Below are 18,296 nucleotides of genomic sequence, written 5' to 3' on the forward strand. Positions count from 1 at the left end.
CCACGCCACTTGGCGACGGAATCCAATTTGTGTAAATCTTTTAAAACAACCCTATTTTGTTTACAACTTTTCAAAACAATCAAAAAAAAATCGCTCCGATAAATATCAAGAGCATACTTTATATATAGGGTCTATTAGATATAACCCCCTTAAACATTCAAAAAATAGGGGTAGACCCAAACTTAAATTTGCCATTTTGATAAAAGCCCAAACTTTTCTTAATTACATAATTACCCTCAATCAAATCCCACAAATCCCGTTACTTTACCTTTTGAAATAATATCAAATCCCTTCCTATTTTCCCGTTAAACCCACTATCAAATAAACTGCGAAACCTCCCACAACCACTTCCCGGAACGGCCGATTGAACGCGGAAGATATCTGCAATACTGTATCAAAACGACGACTACGTGCACTCCGAGCAAGCATAAACCCATAGGTACGTCTTCGCCGCTAGTTGCATCGATATCGTCCATGGATTTGTTGATATGTTTTGGCTAAATCGACTATCACGTTTGTATAATTGCAGATTTGTTATAATCGCATACCAAATTCGAGCAATCAATCGCTGATTTTTCAACTTTTGATGGGCAGGACAACCACCAAAAAAGGTCACCCATTACTATGTTTATGTTTAATTGCGACGTGATAGTCTATTTGAGATTTTTTTTCGGATAATCTGTATATATTTGCTTATCTAACATACATAGTAAAATGTTGCAGTCATCGAAGCATCGAAAATGGCAGACGACATTATGCTGCTAAACGCGGGTGAGCAATTGATATCCCCTATTGATACATATCAGAAAATTGTATAGACGAGTAAAACGTCAATAATCGGATCTGTGTTTTAGATAGCGTGTTGTTTGTCCGTAGTGTATTTAGAGGGTGTTTGGCTAAGCTTATAAGATGTTAAAAAGAGCTTATAAGATGTTTTAGAGCTTATAAGCTCTTCCAAAGTGTTTGGTAAATTTTTAAAGAAAGATCTTATTTTTTTAATAAATAAGCTCTTGGAGAGCAAATAAGATCTTTTCAAATAAGTACCTCTACCCCACCTTTTTATTTAAGATTTTATAATGAGTAAAAAAAGGAAATAAGCTGATTATCCAAACACTCTAAAAATTTATCATAAAAATAAGATGTAACAGCTTATCAGCTCTAAAAACATCTTATCAGACATAAGAGCTTATCAGCTGTTTAAAATAAGCTTAGCCAAACACCCTCTTAATATCATGGGTTTATTCATGTTATAGATTGTAATTAAATCGATGAATGTGATAGTTGGTTAATGAAATTCGATAGTACATTAAGGTATTAGTAGTCAGATTTGTGTTTTAGATAGCGTGCTGTTTGTCCGTAGTGTAATTACTCTCATGGGTTTATTCATGTTATACATTGTGATTAAATCGAATCTATGTGATAGTTGGTTAATGAAGTCCGGTAGTATATTAGGATATTAATAGTCGGTTCTGTGTCTTAGATAGCGTGGTGTTTGTCCGTAGGATAATTAATCTCATGGGTATTTTGATGTTTTACATTTTGTCAAGATACTATTGTGTATGTGATGCTTGGTTGACAAATCTGATAGTATATTATAATAGTCTGACAGCATGCTGTGTTATTTCGTTGTTACAATGAGATGTTATTTAGAAGAAATTCAGACCGAAATGTTATGAATTGAGATAGTATGCTAATATAAAATTTGTGTTGTTATGAATCTATATATTAATTGTAGAACGAGTATTAATATACCATTACTTTAGAAATGAATTGTTGGTCGCTTAACTACACTGCAGTTTTAGTTATGCGTGCTTGTGTAGTTATGTGTATGCTGTGAAAATGTATACCTATGATATGTTTAATTGTTATCAATATTTGTTGCGTATTTTATGTTTCTCATAATTACACAATTTTACGTACTTTACAGCCGAATCAAACCTAATGGCACAAAAAGAACTAGACCAAGGCAGCTGGACCCGACAATTCCGATCCAACCTACACTCAACAGTAGACTTCTTCGCAAATGTCAGTCTGCGAAAAGCGCACTACAAATGCCTCAAAAGAACGCCATTCTACCGGCTAATTTTACCGTTTGCCAAGCATGAAATATCCATCTCGCAAGTCACAGGGACACAAATAAGCACAGTCCTCATATTGAAAACATATAACAAAGAGAACAGAGTATTCAAGATTGGAGGAAGAGAATTGCGCGTCACAGAGGAGGATTGCAATCTCATATTCGGCATCAAATCAGGTGAAAAAAGCATAAGTATTCGCAGAACCACCAAACCAGAATTCGGTCTAACCAATCGTAAATTTAGAGACGTAGAAAAAATACGGTTGGGGATGTTGAAGCCTAAAATGCTGGAATGCATTGACAGTAGAGATGACGAAGATGTGGTTCGTATAATCATACTCCATGTACTTACATCCTGTTTTTTTGCAACTTCCGGAGACCAAGTCAGCTGGTGGATGGTACAGCTGTGTGATGAATTGTACAAACTCATTGATTACAATTGGGTAGGTTAGATCGTCGAATTCCTGATGACATATGTGCAGGAAACAGAACCATCATTAGTCCGTGGATGCACAACACTATTGTTGGTATGTTTGCATAGTTATATATACATTAAATGGTGATCAACTCTGCATAATAGTATTTTTGTTAGTGTACATAGTTAACATGCATTTGTAATATGCAAGCTCGTATATTGATTTGAAACATAGTGTACATTATATCCATATAGTATAGTACTGTAAACTAATAGTATATTTATTTTGTTTAGATAGTATATTTATATTGTCTTTATATGATATTTATAATATCTTAATAGTATATTAATATCTAACATGCAATCCATTTCTAACACTAGATTGTTTCCGCAGTTCTGGATGTGCGAGAGGATAAATATCATTGAACCAATCATCGTTGATGCTTTCCCAAGGTTCCAGAAGTGGAATTTGAAAACACTGGCGACAGTGCTGGAGCATAAAGCCATCAGAGACATCCACAACGATGAAGTGAACGAGTCAGCACTCACTCAGACAGAAGAAGAAACTGCGTTCTTCAACAAGGACACATCTGCTGCAGAAAGAGGCAGTAAAAGGAAAAGAACAATTAAAAATAAGGAGCACAAGAAAGGCAAAACAGATGACACATGCACCAGTTCTGAAACAAGAGATAATGATCAGAATATCAATGTCCCAGAAAAAAATCATGACTAAATTACGTGAGAAGTCGTCAGAAAATCGCCGTCTTTCCAAGCTAGCACTTCAGTACGAGACTGAATCCCATATACTGAGAGAGAAGAACAAACATCTGGAATACCTCTTGGCCAAATACGCACCAGCTACAGAAGCGAGTCATGAGGGATCGACCCAACCCATAGACCATACAACAGAAGCAAGGTTAGCTGCCGAAACATTACGTTGCGCCGCACTCGAAGAACAGCTGATAGTTATGAAACATTCGTACGATGACTTGGAAGCAACAACAGCACTGTTGAAGCTACATGTAGAGGCCCTGACCGCTGACAACAATAGCCGCAAGAAGTCCTCTACATGTTGTTGTCAGCGGTCAGGGCCTCTACATGTAGCTTCAACAGTGCTGTTGTTGCTTCCAAGTCATCGTACGAATGTTTCATAACTATCAGCTGTTCTTCGAGTGCGGCGCAACGTAATGTTTCGGCAGCTAACCTTGCTTCTGTTGTATGGTCTATGGGTTGGGTCGATCCCTCATGACTCGCTTCTGTAGCTGGTGCGTATTTGGCCAAGAGGTATTCCAGATGTTTGTTCTTCTCTCTCAGTATATGGGATTCAGTCTCGTACTGAAGTGCTAGCTTGGAAAGACGGCGATTTTCTGACGACTTCTCACGTAATTTAGTCATGAATTTTTCTGGGACATTGATATTCTGATCATTATCTCCTGTTTCAGAACTGGTGCATGTGTCATCTGTTTTGCCTTTCTTGTGCTCCTTATTTTTAATTGTTCTTTTCCTTTTACTGCCTCTTTCTGCAGCAGATGTGTCCTTGTTGAAGAACGCAGTTTCTTCTTCTGTCTGAGTGAGTGCTGACTCGTTCACTTCATCGTTGTAGATGTCTCTGATGGCTTTATGCTCCAGCGCTGTCGCCAGTGTTTTCAAATTCCACTTCTGGAACCTTGGGAAAGCATCAACGATGATTGGTTCAATGATATTTATCCTCTCGCACATCCAGAACTGCGGAAACAATCTAGTGTTAAAAATGGATTGCATGTTAGATATTAATATACTATTAAGATATTATAAATATCATATAAAGACAATATAAATATACTATCTAAACAAAATAAATATACTATTAGTTTACAGTACTATACTATATGGATATAATGTACACTATGTTTCAAATCAATATACGAGCTTGCATATTACAAATGCATGTTAACTATGTACACTAACAAAAATACTATTATGCAGAGTTGATCACCATTTAATGTATATATAACTATGCAAACATACCAACAATAGTGTTGTGCATCCACGGACTAATGATGGTTCTGTTTCCTGCACATATTTCATCAGGAATTCGACGATCTAACCTACCCAATTGTAATCAATGAGTTTGTACAGTTCATCTTCATCACACAGCTGTACCATCCACCAGCTGACTTGGTCTCCGGAAGTTGCAAAAAAACAGAATGTAAGTACATGGAGTATGATTATACGAACCACATCTTCGTCATCTCTACTGTCAATGCATTCCAGCATTTTAGGCTTCAACATCCCCAACCGTATTTTTTCTACGTCTCTAAATTTACGATTGGTTAGACCGAATTCTGCTTTGGTGGTTCTACGAATACTTATGCTTTTTTCACCTGATTTGATGCCGAATATGAGATTGCAATCCTCCTCTGTGACGCGCAATTCTCTTCCTCCAATCTTGAATACTCTGTTCTCTTTGTTGTATGTTTTCAATATGAGGACTGTGCCTATTTGTGTCCCTGTGACTTGCGAGATGGATATTTCATGCTTGGCAAACGGTAAAATTAGCCGGTAGAATGGCGTTCTTTTGAGGCATTTGTAGTGCGCTTTTCGCAGACTGACATTTGCGAAGAAGTCTACTGTTGAGTGTAGGCTGGATCGGAATTGTCGGGTCCAGCTGGCTTGGTCTAGTTCTTTTTGTGCCATTAGGTTTGATTCGGCTGTAAAGTACGTAAAATTGTGTAATTATGAGAAACATAAAATACGCAACAAATATTGATAACAATTAAACATATCATAGGCATACATTTTCACAGCATACACATAACTACACAAGCACGCATAACTAAAACTGCAGTGTAGTTAAGCGACCAACAATTCATTTCTAAAGTAATGGTATATTAATACTCGTTCTACAATTAATATATAGATTCATAACAACACAAATTTTATATTAGCATACTATCTCAATTCATAACATTTCGGTCTGAATTTCTTCTAAATAACATCTCATTGTAACAACGAAATAACACAGCATGTTGTCAGACTATTATAATAGACCCTTTACATAAAGCTCAAACCAAAGGGGTTAACCAAACAAATACACTTGAGTCGAGTTTCAACTCATCTAACTTTAGATTAACACAAAATCGTACATAAAACATATTTTACATTTTTACTGCACAACTCAAGTATCCTGTGAGATTTTTCATTAAAAGACAAACATAAAACCCAAAAATTCCCAAATTAACCTCACCTCAATTGATTTATACTCAAAACCTACAAAATTACTTCCTCACAGAGTCAACATTTGATCTCTTCTGATTAGAGCAGTGGACATAACATTTTTTTTAACTGAGACTCCATCACTGTAAAAAAAAATATTAATAAAATAAAATTAGAGAGAAAAAATCTGCTCAACATACGTCCAAAATTGTCAAATATCGACAGATGTTCAACAATAATTCTAAACCAGGAACATATCTACAATTAATTAATGGTAAAAAGTTAAAACAGGCTAACAATCGATTGGACCGACTCTCAGTATTACTTCAATTTTCACGACGATTAAAAAAAATTCAAAAAAATTCAAAAGTGTAATGAGTAACTCACCAGTTTATTGCCCCATCAAGAAGTGATTCATTTAGCTTGTTGGATTATAGAGCTTGGAAAACAGAGTGAAGAAGAAACGGAACTTTCAGTATTTGACAAACCCGACATTTTGAGGCTTGCCCATAACCGAGTCTAAGCTGCCATTGTACAGACCAAGATTTCGTGCTACAGCAAATCCAGCATGCATTCCATCAACTGCAGCACTCACTATTCCACCGGCATATCCTGCACCTTCACCCACTGGATACAACCCTTTTAAGGAGGTGCTCTCCCATGTATCACTTGTTCGAGTTATCTGGATTGGAGAACTAGTTCTCGTCTACAACAAGGGAAACAAAAAAAATTTAAATATTATATTCTTGAATTCGTTTTTCACTCGGTACTTATTCGAATTGTCAAAAGATCCCTCCTGTTTTTTTTATTAGCATAAACCCCTTTTATGGTGTAATATTAACGCGTGGAAATCTGCAATGTGCCTACTAATCTGAAGGATGGTTAGTTTTTGATAATATAAGTTATTTGATTCACGAAACGAAAAAATGATTTTAAGCAATTGGCAAACCGGGAAAGTATAGTACCTCCACTCCATGAAGAAGGGCACTGGTGGAGACAAATCCCGGCAACTGTAAGCTCGACAATGGTAATTTAAAAATTAGAAAAGAAAAAGAAAAAAAACAGAGAAGATACGGCCTTTTAACATTTCAGTTTAGAAAGTGAAATATCATTGAAGAAAGATTAGAATAAAACCTCTTTTTCGAACGTTGAAAGTGCGCGCTGTAAAGCTTCAGTAATCTGAACAGGAAATAGCTCATGAAGATTTGAAGCCTTTACACCTAATCGATAGCTGGATTCTGGCACAGGTGTTCCTGCAAAATAAAGCCAGTTCAGATAGTCTTTAAGAATTTAGATACTGCACAAGGAATTTAACCTCGAGGTAGGAAAAAAAAAAACCGATTTTTTTTTTATACATATGTATATAAATTGTGTTCCACCTGACAATCTGTTGCACAGAAAATCAGCAGCTGTTTGCACAGGAACCACAAAGTTGCCACCACCCATTATAGCTGCTTTTCGCTCTAATGTTCTCTGAGAGTAAATTAATAATTAAAAAACAAAATGGAAGATATGAGCAAGATTTAGATAAAAACAAGTTACATATAAACACAAAAGTACCTGAAATTCAACACCTGCTAGAGGCCCACTCAAACTTAAAGCGTCGAAATCTTTTGATGACACAGTTACTACAAGTGCTGCATTTGCCCACCGAGATGCACGCCGAGAAAATGACATACCATTTATACAAAGTTCCGATGGATCTGTGCTGGTGAGGACCACCTGCATAAAGTGTTTACTGAAAAATCATTTTTTTTTTTTTTTTTGAATTCTCTTGTTTCTTGGAACCCCTAAATCAAGGTAGTTAAAATCGGGATTTTACTTGAAATCGGAGAGGGGTTGTAAAATCGGAAACGTAAAATCGGATCGTAAAATCGTAAGATTTTACACGGCTTGTAAAATTAATTGCAACCCGCTATATATATATATAAACTGCTAGTACTTACTACTTAAAAATCATCTCATCACAAATAAAATAAGTCCAAACAAATATAAAACATCCAAAGTCCAAACATTATTGTCAATGTCAATGCCATGTTCCCACCCAATATCGGGTCTACTTCCACTAGACTTCTTCGAATTACTCTTCTTTTTCTTAGACACAACTGAAGAACTAGAAGCAACCCCCGACATTTTAGTAAGAATCTGAAAAACAAATAATAATGTGTAAGTAATTATTTGATTCCAAAGACGAGAAATTGTCGATATTTAATTTCAAAAACAGCCAGCTTCTGCTTCTGCCTTGCAAACACATAGACTGAAGAAAGAAAAAAATAAACAAGAAAAAAAATACTCACCACCATAAACAGAGAAAATGAGAAAGAAAAACGAAAAAAAAAAAGAAAAAGAAAGAAAGAAGAAAAAAAAAACGAAAAAAAGAACACTCAGCCCACAAACAGATGCAGAAGAAAGAAAAAAGAAAAAAAAAGGAAAAAAAAAAGAACACTCACCAGTAAGCAGCGCCGCCTCCTTCACCGCTGCGCCGCCGTACCACCGCCTCCTTTGCTGCCGCCTTCCTCACGGTCAGCCGCTTCCGTTGGTTACTCACACTCACAAACTCTGGTTTTCTCTCAAGAGATTTTCTTCCCGTTGAAATGTTTTAGGGCAAAATAAAATTGGGCCTATAATATTATTAATTTACTTGCTATTGGGCTGGATTTTTTTTAATTAAATATAGAGTTTTTTGGGCCCAAACTCAAAATTTCAGCCCAAACTGAGACAAAATAAAATCGCCGAAATCGCATTAAAATCGCGTTTTTAACGATTTTAACGATTTGGATTTTACACGATTTTGAGGTACTTACGATCTTAGTCCGATCTTACTCCTTAGTGTCTAAAATCTTAAAATCGTACGATTTTAAGATCTAGATCTCGATTTTAACTACCTTGCCCTAAATATAATTTTTTTTTGGACTAATACGTACTCGTTTTATGATATACACGTAATTAAGAAAGAGGGTTAATATATACCTGGCCTCCAGGACACATGCAAAATGAGTAACAACTACGACTCGTTGGCTCCGAAATTGAGGGTGTATCCTTAAATTTGTGATTGACATACTCAGCAACCTGGTAATCTGCTACTGGTACTTTTCCACGTCCACGTTGAACCTCTCTTGCTAATTCCGAATACTGCATAATTGTACACATACATCTGATTAATCGGCAAATCACAATTTGTCCTTTGAAAACACTTTGTAGGAATAAAAAAGAGAATGAAATTCTTGTTTGTAATAGGCATCAATTTTTCAGAGGCGGTACGAGCACAAAGTTCCTAAAATATGTCCAATGAATCCACATATGTAGTTCTCCCTCATGGCAACTCGATTGAAACTTCGATTCTCCACAATCTTATTTTGTTTCCAAGGAACATACCAACTTGCATCTCTTTATACTACTAGTAGTGGAATATCTTCGATCACTAAATAAATATACCCTCACACCAACTTGACAAAAAAAAAAAAACCATGTAAGATCGTTCCGAAACTACTTAGTCTTCCTAAGTAACTCTTTAACTATATCAATTAATAAGTGATATGTTTCATTGTTGTACAACTCAACTAGTTTAATGATCCGACCAAATTCATAGACATTGGCTGCAATTTGTGTTAAGAAATAAATTTTATTAGGAAATTATCTAAACTTGGCGTATGAGAAATTACTTTAGATCTACATTCCAGTAATAATCCTCTGAATAAGGCTTTTTTTTATTTTTTTTCTATGTTCTCTGAATAAGTTTCTTCGTTGTTGCCTACAGGCCTAAGACCATGGATCTAATTGCAGATGGAACTTTAATCTTCTTTCTCATATTTATTTCCTATGAAGCAATTAAAATAACAGTAGAAAAACCAAAATTTGACGTAAACGAAGCAGCCAAGAATGTTCAAACAGTCCTTTATTAAAGACATTTAGTTAAGTGAAAAATTTCCCCACTTCTATTAAACTAGTTGACGAACCTGTATATCGTTTATCAGTTCCTGGGGATGTTCTATCCGCAGGCCAACCTGCCAAGTTAAAAGAAAATATATTCCAATTAACAAAATTAAAACCCGAAAATGAAACTGAGTAATCAAATGGCAAGTACAATGTCTGATGAAGTACCATGTTTATAAACACTAGTAAGATTAATCCTTACAACAGAAGTAATTAGATGATGTGCAATTACACTGCCAACAAAAAGATACTTTGGTCTGTTTCAGACACTCTTTATGACAATATTCCCTGAAATGTATGCTTCTGTTCTTAAAAGTCCGCTCACTCTTGAGAGTAATGACGTGACATTATTAACATTCAAACCACCTTTTTTTTATGGAAATAGTAAAGTATACCGAAATCTCCAACCTTTTCAACTCTGTTTCAGGTCAACATGAATACATAAAAATGAGGGCAAGGAAGTATAGTTAGCTTTGTTTGTTAATTCCGGAATAACTAATTCGAAAAACATAAATCACTGCTAATACAAGGCAAAAGATGCACAAGGACCAAAACAAAACCCTTTTTTCAATTATTATTAAAAAGAAACTCACAGCGAAATCTTTTTGAACCAAGTCGACATTATGAGAAAGAAGCATTTCATAAGTGTCTCGTGCAGAATGCCCCACAGCAAGAACTACAGCATCGTATTCCAATTTCTGGCTACTAGACTCAATGCTGCCTCTTGAATCAGAGATTTGAACGCCTGTAACACGTTCATCCTTTTCCAGCAGATCATCTACCCTCGTCCCGAATCTGATAGTTACCTAACCATATACATAAAAGAAAAAATAAAAAAGAATAAGAAGAACATACAAGCACTGACACCTGCTATACACACAATAATACTAAGATTGGTTTATAGATTCGCACAATCCATAATGTTACTCACACCCGACTCTTGCAGGTATTGACGAAAGTTTCTTAGTAGTGGAATCAATCTGTCAGTTCCCAGATGAGGTTTCCCATCGACCAATATACTACATGGAGCTCCAAACTGAACCAATGTCTTCAGAACCTACACATGCAAAAGATAAACTATAAAATATGTTTTTCCCGACATATAAAATGTAGAAGCAAGACCTATGTCGTAAGAACCTAAAGAATAATTTAGGGGTGGCAATCGGACGGATCCAACCGAAATTAGCACCATCGGAAAAAATGTGATATATATATATATATATATATATATATATATATATATATTTCGGAAATTAGAATGAAAACTTGTTCCAAAAATCAAAATATTTTGGATCGGAAACAGTACAGTTCGGAAAATTTCATGTTTTTATGTATGAAGTACATAATAATATTGATATTGTAAGCATAGTTTTTGGGAGGAAATAAAATGGAATTTTCAGAATTATTTTTGGAATTTCAAATTGGATTAGAAATTGGAATCTCGTATATTCCAATTCCCATAAAAATCGGAAAAGTTGGAAATGGGAATTCTCGGAATTCGGAATGAAAATATTGTTACAAACTCGGGAAACTTTGGATCGGGATCGGCGGAAATCGGAAATTCCGCTCAAATTCACAACCCTACTAAAGACACAAAAGATCAATTCAGAAGAAATGCAGCATTGTAACTTGTAATTAGTAATAATGAAAAGATGAACAAAATACGCAAGAGAAGGCATTAGATGGTACAATAAGATAGTAACACTTACTGATGTCACACTACTATTGTTTCTCCCAATTCTTGTAACCAGCTTCCCATCACTCCAAGTACCTGCACCACCCTGTCAATCATAAGTCTTTAATAAATTGAACATTGGCATAGAATACAGTGAAAATTTTAAGAAGTTAACGAAATACATTTAGAAGAAACACAACTTTGCAAATACTATGTAATTTGCTCAATTCATGACGAAACTAATTTAGTTGTTACTCTTTTTCTACACTAACCTCACAAATAAGGCACCTTTCGACATAATAAAATCAAGGAAAAATAATCCATGACACAGGAAAGACCTTGAATTACAAATTGGATAAAGATATGACCTCTCCAAAGCAAAAATTGCTTTCCAGCTGTAACATTCGACGGACTACCAAAGCACCAATATCGCGTCCTCTTTGTTCAACCGCTTGCCCTCTTTCCACTAGTGTAACATCCGCACCAAATTCAGCCAGCACGAGAGAAGCAAACAATCCTGAGGGTCCACTACCAACAACTACTACTTTCGGTTTTCTTGTGGGAGATAATTTAGAAGCTCCCATTTCGTTATTACTCTGCATAACTTTCTCAGAAGATGCATCTTCTTCGTCTATTGTCCGGTGATTGCGTATGACACTCATCAAATCGCCCGAAACACTATCGTCTTGCAGAAACTCCAAACTCCCAGTTTTTGGCTCCAGTTCAGAAATGAACTCCCGCGTATGAGGCACAAGGCTTACGAGTTTTTGCACATCCATATCCACGGTGTGTACAAACTTGGGCTCTTTCTGCAATTCATTAGAGTAAACAGAACAATTAGTTGGTCTGTAAATCTTTTGAGTTAAACTAATAGTGTTCGATTCAAAAAAGACTATCACAAGCACTATATAAGACTTTTTATATGAAAATACATACTCAAGTGCAATACAAGTAGTAACCATCACTTTCATTAAGTGTAGAGGAAAATATGAAACAATACACCACTGTCTACTGTATTCTAGTAATTTATGGAAGTTTGAAATCAATATTTTCCTACGATTATCAGACAACGTGTCCATACGGCATAGGCTGAATTATTTTGAAGGAAAATATAGCTTATGGATTTAGAGAAGACTAAGATTAGTTCATTTAGTTAATTACATCATCAACCAGTGTTATTTAAGGTATTACGAAACTTTTTCCATTGGCAAGCAAATGTTGTTAATATTTATTTGACGTCGCAATTATTGTTAGTGTATGTATTGGAAAATGCTAAGACCATCACCAAATCTCAGTAAACTTATTATACTACTCTTGCATGTGACAGGATATGAGTGTAATATATCAAGTATGAGTGCAAGGGATCGTAAAGTTTAAGTTACATGCAATGTTTCACCAATCTAAAGGGTTAAATTGTAATTTTCCTCGTGCCATATCAATTTATACTTTTTTCAAGTGTATGCTACTGCAGCATGACCAGATATATATATATATATATTTTAACGTTATGATTACTGTTTGAATTATGTGTGACTATGTGTGTATGAGAATATATATATATATATTTTAACGTTATGATTACTGTTTGAATTATGTGTGACAATGTGTGTGTGTGTGTGTGTGTGTGTGTGTGTGTGTGAGAGAGAGAGAGAGAGAGAGAGAGAGAGAGAGAGAGAGAGAGAGAGAGAGAGAGAGAGAGAGAGAGAGAGAGAGAGAGAGAGAGAGAGAGAGAGAGAGAGAGAGAGAGAGAGAGAGAGAGAGAGAGAGAGAGAGAGAGAGAGAGAGACATTGGAAGCAAACTTCAGCCAACATTAACATGGTCCAAGCAAAAATTAAATAATAAAAAATTATCAAGGTATTAGTAATTATCGTAACTAAGATGAGGCGGTGTAATAGCTTCATTAAAATATCAACACACTCAAGGTAAAACTTTGATTTCTTTAAAAATGAGAAGGGAGGATTTGGTTATCACACAAACTAGGAGAGGTGGCAGTGTAAATTCTTTTATACAAGGGCATTCTAGACCTTTTGCAGGTTTCGACTATTGACATGCTAACCTCTTTCTCCTACAACCGATGTTGGTTATCATCGTCAACCTCTTCGTAACGTTTTTTTATTACAACTTCTTTCAATTGTCCCAAACTCCTATTTTACTTAAGCACACAAATTAGTCAACTAATATATTTGAATAGGGTATGGTGGTCTCTTCACAAAGACAAATTAGGAAGTTCATCAAATTTTGTCAATTCAACTCAGTACAGACAATGAACAGCATATTCTGTATTACCTGTTTATTGTGACAACAAGATAGACACAACATTATTATGTATCAAAGGATTACCCACAATTTCATACGAAGAATCTCTCAGGTTTTGGAAGCTGGGTCCACTAGCGTAATAATTCTTTTTCCCTCTTCTAACAATTAGCAAATCACTTAGAATTCAACACAAACATAATCAAAGACAATCAAAGACACACGCCTGCAAACTGATATATTAGGAATAATCTTAAAAATCATTTTCAGAATCCGTAATACTACGCCCCGGATAAAGTCGTCTTAATCATCTTACCATCTTAAGGCCATTGAATTAGATTCGCTCTGTAAAAATAATCCCCATATATTTATTATCGACCCTCTATAAATTCCGCTCCGCACCTCTATGAAAGTTCATCACATTAACCTAGTATAATATTTTTCGGCCGTGTTTCAAATATTTCTACTCCCAAATCATGACTCGTTCCCTTGATATGTTGAAAAACTTTCCATCCAAAAATGCAGAGATCAATGAAAAGGCCGAAGAAGATTCAGATGGTGATCCATCACTAGATTTGAGTCTATCCCTTGGAAAAATAGATCCAAATCCAGTTGCAGTTAATTCAACAGAGCCTCCTCCGCTCGATGGGCATGTGGTACAGCATGAGGAGAGAGAATATTCGTGCAACTATTGCCCAAAGAAGTTCTCCAACAAGCAAGCATTAGGCGGACATCAAAACGCCCACAAAGTGGAGAAGGTCGTGGCGAAGAGTGCAATGAAAGGGCATGAAAGCAACTACGGATATGCCGGTTACCAATTCTGTAACGGCATCCCTTTTCCTAGTTCTTTCAATCAAGCACCCGAAAGAGCTATCAACCCTTTCTCGATGAATGCCCCATACTACCCTCAATACATGCAGCATCAAATGCATGCCCCTGCTTACCCAATGTTCCCCATCTTCCATGAACCTCAACTACTTCATACAAATCCAGATTTTACTTCATACCTTCCATATATGGGACAGGGTCCAAGTACTTCAGAGGGAAACTTGAGCGCTGACGCAAATAATGAACAAGATGAGGAGCAGCCCCCTGAAGAATTAGGGCCTGACTTGTCACTAAAGCTTTGATCATTGAGTGTCTTGTTTGTTGTTTTATTGGTCTATTAAATCTATAGATTTAGGCCTGGTTTTTTTAACAGTTCATGTCCTTCTACTCCTTATTTGCACCGGGATTTTATTGGTCTATTAAATCTATAGATTTAGACCTGGTTTTTTTAACAGTTCATGTTCTTCTACTTCCTTATTTGCACCGGGATTTTAAATTTTAGAAAAAATAAATAAAGTTTTCCATTGTTTAATTAGTTGATTGGTTTGAATATACTCCAACAGGGTACATTGATTCTTGACTCACATTAAATCGATAGCAAATCTCCAAATAATTTATATGAATATAACTGTATGAAAATATTAAATTTATAATAAACAAATAGAGACATTTACTTTATCATTTAATAAACATACTCCTATGTTTTTTTATATTTAAACGTATCCAACGTTCATGTGTCCTATTTTTTTCTTTTTTTGTATAAATGGTGTTTCCCCGTACCTGCTTTCGAGTATCTTTCTGTCTGCGTTTCGGTGTCTGTACTATATTTTATTGATATGTGGATTCCTTTACCTTACTTATTGAGGCTATCAACTCCAAATAAATTCCATCTATTTGCTTTGTCAAAGCAGAAAACACTAATCCTTGTCTATGTTAATTATTTTCAGGATTAAGAGACGATAAATCATAAGAACTTGAAATAACAAGATTTCATTAAATCAATGTAGAAACAAACTATTTCAACTTGGTTCTATTCAATACACACTAGCAATATATTGTTGATTGAAGCAACATAGATCTAATAGGAGATGTTATAAGGCCATCTCCAACAGTTTGTCTAAAAACGGTTGTCTATATCTATATTATACACAATGAACAGTGTTTTAGCACTTCACTTTTAACATTGCACTCCAACAATATTGTTTATATTTTACACAATTATAATATTTAATTATTTTTATTAAATAATTTCTACATGATATTCAATTATTATTAAATATTAATAAAAATGTGTATTATTCTAAACAATATATTTATATGTTGAATATTTAATAATTTTTGTTTTACAAAATTATTTGACTTTTATTTTAGTTAATATACTAATAACTAATAATACTAATTAATAAGTATACAAAAATAATTTTAAATTTGATAAAAGAAATTTCAATAACTTAATTGATATATATAAATAAACATTAAAAATTTATAATTCATTAGAAAATATTTTTTATGTTAATTAAAATGATAAATATTTTTCTAATTTTATTTATTATTGATATTAAGTAAAATAATAAATTTCATCTTTAGTACATTTATTTGCAAAAAAAAAAGACAATATAAAATAATTTTTAATGCTAAATATATTATAAAGAACAATATAATATTATTTTAATATCTTTTGCATTAGCTAAACTGTAGTTTTGGTTTCTCAAATTTGAGAAGCCAAAGTTACAATTTAGCCAATTTGTTAATTATGCATTTTACTCTTGGAGCTCACTATTTTGATCTTTGTTGTTCATATTGTGTATAATATAGGTTTACATTACACTCTTGGAGATGCTCTAAGGTCTGAAGAAATAGATCATTATGCAGTTCCAAAGGGAATGTTGAGCAACAAATGCTTAAATTTTTTGGGGTAGTTGACTTTTCAAGGTGCTCGAGGAGGTCCTGGATCACATAGTGAATATGATCGACTCTTGGATGTAACACAAGATCTACTTGGGTTCTAATTAAGATTCAGATAATGTTTCCAGGTGTCAATCTCAAAGAGGCCAATACCTACGTTATACATCAATAATTGTGTATCAAGTGCCTTGGCTACTATCAGCAGTCATAATTACGGATCAACTATATTCTCTAGTGTCGTGGACGTTACATACTAACGAAAAACTGTCAGTAATCAATAACCGAGCATAGTTATGCTAGAGAATTAGCAACATGACATCTCTTATAGAGGATCATATCAACTATCGAGACCATATGTGTGTGTGTGTCTTAAAGTTGGTCAGTATATCCAAGGCTGCTAATTAAAATCCTGATATAATATAGTCATTTACTTACATCCAAGAAATTCAAATAAAACATTCAATACCATTCTACCATCATAGCCTTTGATTTACACCTTCCCACTTTAGTACCAAATAAAGTAGACGAAAACCGTAGCGCAAGGGTGAACTCAAGCCCACCCTCAATTGATAATATCTCCCCTAAATTATACTTATATATCTATTTAGCCCACCCATATTTTATTAATTAGCCCACCCAAAATCCAAATTAATGCAAAAAAAGCTCTAATTTATTTCCTATTCCTATTTTCTGATTTTGTCACAAAAAAGTCCTTAAAAAAATTTCGAGGGCGCTACCCCTGAACCCCCGAAAATTTAAGGCCACCCTGTAACAAATTCCTGGACTTGGCCGCCGAATTTACAAAGGCCTCAAGTAGTATGATCACTCGCTAATATGGAACAATATGGGTATCGAATTCTCAATTATGTTGCTCAAATTATTATAAAATGCACAAATGAAAATATTGATATTTATCATGTTTCCCATACCTTCCTTGCATCAAATGATTTTCGAACCACCCTGAAAGCCTCTGGTGGCAACATTGAAGGAACCTTCAAAATAAAAATAGGGCAACAAATTATCAATCGGAAAATGTCATGCAGAAAACCAAGCCACTAAATAAGCATAGTAGTCTAATTATGCAATAAACATGAATAATCAAACACCATTTCTCGATTCAATCGAATATAAGAAACAAAAGTCCAGAAAAATGCAGTATCTTCACCGGAAATTCAATAATTTTAGCAATCTCCTTGAGCAGAGCGGCAGAAACACCGAGAAAGTCTTTTCCGGGGTCGTCATTGACCGGAACTCCGACGCCGGAAAGCCTCCAAATACCTTCAATTGGATTTGCGCCGCCGGTTTGGGACTTTTTCTGGTGCTTTAACTTCTTTTTCTCCGATGGATATCTCAATTTTCCGGTCCTTTTGGCCTTCTGAGCACAATTAACAGTGAGAATTTTGGGGAATTTGTGGAATTGCTTGGAATTAGGAAACGGAAATCTGGAATTGGAATTTGAGAAAGAAAATTTGTTGAAGGAAAAAGTGAGGTGGTGGGAGATAATTGGCATTGTTTCGAATTTTGCAAAAAATGTAGGAGTTTCTGATAAGGTGCAACAACTCTGGGTTTTAAGGATGGGGTTTTACACCTTTATTTTTTCATTTTTCTGTTAATTTCTTTTGGGTTTTAAAAGATTTTGACTTTTTTTTTAGTATATAAATAATTAAATAAATAATCATAAAATAAAAATTTAGATTTATTTCGTTGTATAAAGTTGGCAATTAACTTCACATTTGAGGATTTCATAACAACCGAGTAATTAACAGGTCCCGGTTAATTGGTGCGGAGGTGATAAGTTGGTGCAAGGTCCTAGGATCGAATCATAGCAGCCGCAGTGTGGGAATTTGAACTCCAATGAGGGTTGGTTCCTTGTGGGCACCAGCTCCGAGTCCGCTATGCAAAATGTATGTTACTTGTCGTCATTTTTTTAATAAAACTTGAATTAGTGTGATTTGGAGTTTGAATGCAAAAGTTATAAGTCTAGTAAAAATATGTTTTCTTGTTGTATGTTAAA

The 18,296-nt window shown here is 34.8% G+C and overlaps 1 protein-coding gene and 2 long non-coding RNA genes across 6 annotated transcripts; 1 reads left to right on the top strand and 2 right to left on the bottom strand.

Moving 5' to 3' along the window:
- Positions 1–122: 122 nt before the first annotated feature.
- On the top strand, positions 123–3,171 carry LOC105962762 (uncharacterized). Of its 2 annotated transcripts, XR_016033781.1 has the most exons (5): positions 123–439; positions 530–611; positions 724–771; positions 1,928–2,604; positions 2,887–3,171. It is a non-coding gene; the product is annotated as an uncharacterized LOC105962762 (long non-coding RNA). The 2 variants fall into 2 exon arrangements; XR_016033780.1 differs by lacking the exon at positions 2,887–3,171 and having other exon boundaries at positions 1,928–2,809.
- On the bottom strand, positions 2,676–17,856 carry PDE327 (FAD/NAD(P)-binding oxidoreductase family protein). 3 transcript variants are annotated; one of them, XM_088823839.1, is made up of 16 exons: positions 17,448–17,856; positions 17,212–17,274; positions 11,664–12,104; positions 11,330–11,401; positions 10,552–10,677; positions 10,214–10,426; positions 9,644–9,691; positions 8,658–8,819; positions 7,248–7,409; positions 7,067–7,160; positions 6,822–6,940; positions 6,653–6,697; positions 6,075–6,393; positions 5,719–5,830; positions 4,500–5,182; positions 3,809–4,217 (listed from the first exon to the last, which is right to left on the bottom strand). In XM_088823839.1, exons 1-13 carry the CDS (start codon positions 17,790–17,792, stop codon positions 6,160–6,162), a joined length of 2,124 nt encoding a protein of 707 aa, XP_088679965.1. In that variant the 5' UTR covers positions 17,793–17,856; the 3' UTR covers positions 3,809–4,217; positions 4,500–5,182; positions 5,719–5,830; positions 6,075–6,159. The 3 variants fall into 3 exon arrangements, with proteins under 3 accessions (XP_088679966.1, XP_088679965.1, XP_012851473.2); XM_088823840.1 differs by lacking the exons at positions 3,809–4,217; positions 5,719–5,830 and adding an exon at positions 2,676–2,888 and having other exon boundaries at positions 4,504–5,182; XM_012996019.2 differs by lacking the exons at positions 3,809–4,217; positions 5,719–5,830 and having other exon boundaries at positions 4,297–5,182.
- Positions 7,581–8,448, bottom strand: LOC148767712 (uncharacterized). Its single transcript, XR_016033779.1, has 2 exons — positions 8,138–8,448; positions 7,581–7,832 (listed from the first exon to the last, which is right to left on the bottom strand). It is a non-coding gene; the product is annotated as an uncharacterized LOC148767712 (long non-coding RNA).
- Positions 17,857–18,296: the final 440 nt, after the last annotated feature.

The sequence above is a fragment of the Erythranthe guttata genome, chromosome 10 (genome assembly GCF_056151865.1).
Source record: "Erythranthe guttata isolate IM_541 chromosome 10, IM_541, whole genome shotgun sequence".
NCBI classification, from domain to species: Eukaryota; Viridiplantae; Streptophyta; class Magnoliopsida; order Lamiales; family Phrymaceae; genus Erythranthe; species Erythranthe guttata.

Coding starts and splice junctions, on each gene's coding strand:
- PDE327 (XM_088823840.1), bottom strand. CDS start 17,792: ATGCCAATTATCTCCCACCACCTCACTTTTTCCTTCAACAAATTTTCT. Junction 7,161..7,247: donor TAGCAGGTGTTGAATTTCAG/GTACTTTTGTGT, acceptor ATTTACTCTCAG/AGAACATTAGAGCGAAAAGC. Junction 6,941..7,066: donor TCTGTGCAACAGATTGTCAG/GTGGAACACAAT, acceptor TTTATTTTGCAG/GAACACCTGTGCCAGAATCC.